At 35.9% G+C, this 3786-nt stretch overlaps 1 protein-coding gene across 1 annotated transcript; it reads right to left on the bottom strand.

The window, feature by feature from the left end:
- Positions 1-1030: 1030 nt before the first annotated feature.
- LOC129571086 (uncharacterized) lies at positions 1031-3739 on the bottom strand. Its single transcript, XM_055450854.1, has 2 exons — positions 1876-3739; positions 1031-1764 (listed from the first exon to the last, which is right to left on the bottom strand). Exons 1-2 carry the CDS (start codon positions 3737-3739, stop codon positions 1205-1207), a joined length of 2424 nt encoding a protein of 807 aa, XP_055306829.1. The 3' UTR covers positions 1031-1204.
- Positions 3740-3786: the final 47 nt, after the last annotated feature.

Raw genomic sequence — 3786 nt, 5'->3', positions numbered from 1 at the left:
TTTTCATACAAACTTCCCATTTAGACGATCCGAAACAGGCAAAAATCGAAAGAAAAGTTTAATTTTTTTTTCGATTCTCATATAGTATTTTTTTTACCCAATCCATTGGTGTTATCGCCACATCAAAATTCGGGCTCCTTATCACTTAATTTGCATCATGTGATAAATGCGAGTGACGTCATCAATAGCTCGGGAATCAATTGAAATGAAACATACGAAAAAATATTCGGGTAACGAAACAATGTGATACAGATCCATTCATATGAAACAATGCGAGAGGATTAGTTCATAACGACACTGCAGACAAAAAATCTATCAAAACGGAACACCGCAAAGCGAAATACTTAAAACGGCACATGCTATGTTTCATTCTTACGGATTTCTTTTCCATGTTCCATTTTAATGGATTGCTTTATTTTTGTTTCGTATCTGTGTATTGAGCGACGAAAGTCTCATGTTCATTCCAAGCTCATCATATATAGAACAAAAAAATTACACAGGCCGAAATAAATAAAAAACTGAGCCAAAATCGCAAAACCCAGCAAGGGAAATTTGTCGCACAGTGTGTTTTTTTAGCTAATCAAAGTAAAGCATTCCATTTTGATCGATTCATTACACCTTTTTCATTCCTTTTTCAAATTTCAACATCCTTTTCTTCACCAATTCTTCCTTTTGCCCGTTACTGTGATCCCTTTCGTTGTACTGTTTAGAACATCCTGGATACGGGCATGTGAATTTTTGACGATCGGCGTCATGTATTGGAAGATGATTGTGCAGATGAGTCACTTTCGTAAAGATGTGCTTGCAAATTTTGCATGTTCGGCTTTCCACACCATCATCACCTCCTTCTTCATCACAATTATCATCAAATCCCTCTTCTCCCTTGGCCTTAATCTCTTTGATGATTTTTGCGAGCGCGTCATATGTACAGGCTTGCCACACGATTTTGAAAAAAAAATAGTCGAAAAAGCAAAAAAAAAAATTGAAATAGCAAAAAAAGCTGAAAGCGAAGAAAAGTGCAAATATCTATACAAACCGTTATTAAAATCGTTCCTAAGGTCAAACAATAAACATATATTCGTTTCTTTTCGTTTTTTATTGATGAATAATAAGAAAACAGTGCATGCCAATGATCTATATCAATATTAATATCATTTGTTTATAAACATAAACGATGTTCGACACTGCAAAAAATGACGGGTCATTATTTCTTTGAAAAATAACCACTTATTAAGGCGGACTTCTGTCTTTTAGCTCTTGACAGATTATCGATTTCGATTTGAATTGCTTGTAGTTCTTCGCGTTGTTTTTTTGCATTGTCGAACATAGCTTGTGCGGTTGTCATTGTTTCAAAGTTTTTTGTTTTTAATCCAGTAGATAACATATTTTCTGCAGCACTAGTTATCTCATCAATACTCGATTTCTTATCATCAAATCGTTTCTTTGCTTCGTTGATTTTTTCCGTCAACTCATCATTTTCGAGTCTACGTTTACTGCGTTCCAATTGCTCTTGCTCGATCGCCTCTCTTTGTTTTTGTTTACTTCTTTCTTCTTCTTCTCGTTTCTTTTTCTCTTCATCCAAATAAATTTGGTATTGTTTGCGTGCATTTTGAGCCATTGCGATAAGATCTGTGTCGATGAATATTTTTGTGACATCATTTCCAACGCTTCTGATTGCCTCTACTGTGTTAATTCGCGCATTCAACGTTAGCTCGCTCATTTTCGCACGATCTTCAGTTAAAATCAAAGAAGACGAGCTGAAGCCTTTTAAAAATGAATATAAAAAAAACATTGTTTACAATCGAAATGAAACCATAATATATAATTAACAATCGACTAAATGCACAAAATCAAAACCACTAAATGTACACAAACCTCTTTCTACGTCCATTTGTCCATGGCTAGCTGATAGCAGCGATTTCATGAAGTGATTAAAATGTGGATATTTATCACCATTTGACTGGAAAAACTGAGCCCAGAATGAATCTACGTCTCTGTCACTGTTGACCACATCAGCTTGTTTCATTGATTTTATTTCGACTTTAACCAATTTATATTCGTCACGCAATTTATTGTGATTCATATTGCCATCTTCCGCCATATGTTCCAATATTTTGTCCAAGATCAATGTGTCAGCGATATGCTCTTTCGATAGGTATGCCGGTGATAAAATTCGGAGCAGTTTAATATTTTCCCAATTAACTTTTTGGATGAGATATTGCGCGGCACTTAAATAATGCTGTTGATATAACTTTTTGAACGATCCTTCAATAGTTTCATCGTCTTCTTGGCGCTTAAGCTTATCGATTCGATTTTTGATGGCATTTGATAAAATGATTTTGCTCGGATCAAGTAAGTTTTCTGCGTTGAAAACCGTTTGAATATCAATGTCGATTTCGTACTGTTTGCAGATTTTGGTTGCTATCAATAAAAGTAAACTTTTCAAACTGTCAAACATTGTGTGAATTAATGTTCCAGTGCATTGGAATTTCACAAGAAAATCGTTGAACAAGGTGGCGCTCTCAATTATCAATAAGAGATTCAATTCAACGTCATTTGTTCCTGCTCCTCGTAAATATCCGGAAATGTTTCTGTAATGAATGCCCTTCGTTTCAGCTTTTTTCATGTTCATGAAATATGATCGTATTGCTGGCAGTAAATACAAAAACCGTTCTGCTGCCGCCAATAGCGTAAGCCACCGAATATCGACGTGTTTAATCAATAATTTGCATTCGATTTCTTTTTGTTTACACACATTTTCGAATTTTTCGCGCCGCGCTGGAAATCCGTCGAACCAGTTGAATGTCTGAATGATCAAGTCCGTCAATTTATCACCACAAGCCTTCAATCCTTTCGAGAAACTGTTGTGAACAACATGCAAATTACACGAACCAATATCGAACAAATTCACTTTGCGATTCACGAGCAATTCATTGTTGATTGTTGTCTTTACAAGATCATTGGTTTTCGGTCCATCCATTCCGAGCATTAATAAATTATTAATCGACAGATTGGCATCATTGATGGCTTGAATCAGCTTTGAAACGATAATTTTCGCTGTGGCAGTGCCCAAATAAAATGTTTGCAGGTGACGCGTTACTGCTCGCTGTAAACTATTAGAAAAATAGCGAATGCGGATTTGTAGTTCTTTCTTGTTTGCACTGTTTACAGTTTCATCGAACAGCAGTGTGAAGTACAACTGCCTATTGATATCCTTAATCACTTTCTTGTAGAAATACGGCCCGAGCGCGAAGTTCAAAATATAGGTTGCCTTTGTTCGATTCAATGTAAGCGATTTAAGTATTTCTGAGTCACTGATTGCGAATTTTAACACAGATCCCAAATTATCGAATGCATTTAGCGAACAGTTGTTTGATAAACCGTTGAGTAGAATTAATAATTCCGCTCTTGTTGTTTGTTCTTTCGGTGCAAGCATTTTCCATTTCGTTGCTTCCAAACTGCTACTTGTCGATTGATTCGACGCGACATCAAAATCCAACTTTTGTTGCAATTCATTGAATTTCGTTTTCATTTGATTCTTATGTTTAACCGTGCCCATGTGTTGTTCTAATGCAGCAAATCCTTTGCTCTGAACGTGAACTGTTGCCGGGCATACCAAACACGTTACCTCAACTTCACTGTGACGAGAAAAAATACTTTTAAGTTCGATATTTTTGCCTTCGAATTCCACTGATCGCTTTAGCCATTCTTGGCTGAATTTAGTTCCTTTGGCACTCATTGCTGAAAGACGACTGAATTCAATCATATGATAATTGAAATAATTTC

Source organism: Sitodiplosis mosellana, unplaced genomic scaffold (genome assembly GCF_009176505.1).
Source record: "Sitodiplosis mosellana isolate CC-2019 unplaced genomic scaffold, AAFC_SMos_1.0 Smas_scaffold_1256, whole genome shotgun sequence".
NCBI lineage: Eukaryota > Metazoa > Arthropoda > Insecta > Diptera > Cecidomyiidae > Sitodiplosis > Sitodiplosis mosellana.
The sequence above is the reverse complement of the archived record's forward strand: the minus strand, read 5'-3'. Positions and strand labels throughout refer to the sequence as shown.

Bases quoted from the DNA above. Each gene is read 5' to 3' on its own strand.
- LOC129571086 (XM_055450854.1), bottom strand. From the start codon at position 3,739: ATGAGTGCCAAAGGAACTAAATTCAGCCAAGAATGGCTAAAGCGATCA. The intron at 1,765-1,875 runs GTTTGTGTACAT...CATTTTTAAAAG, and splicing joins ACAAATGGACGTAGAAAGAG to GCTTCAGCTCGTCTTCTTTG.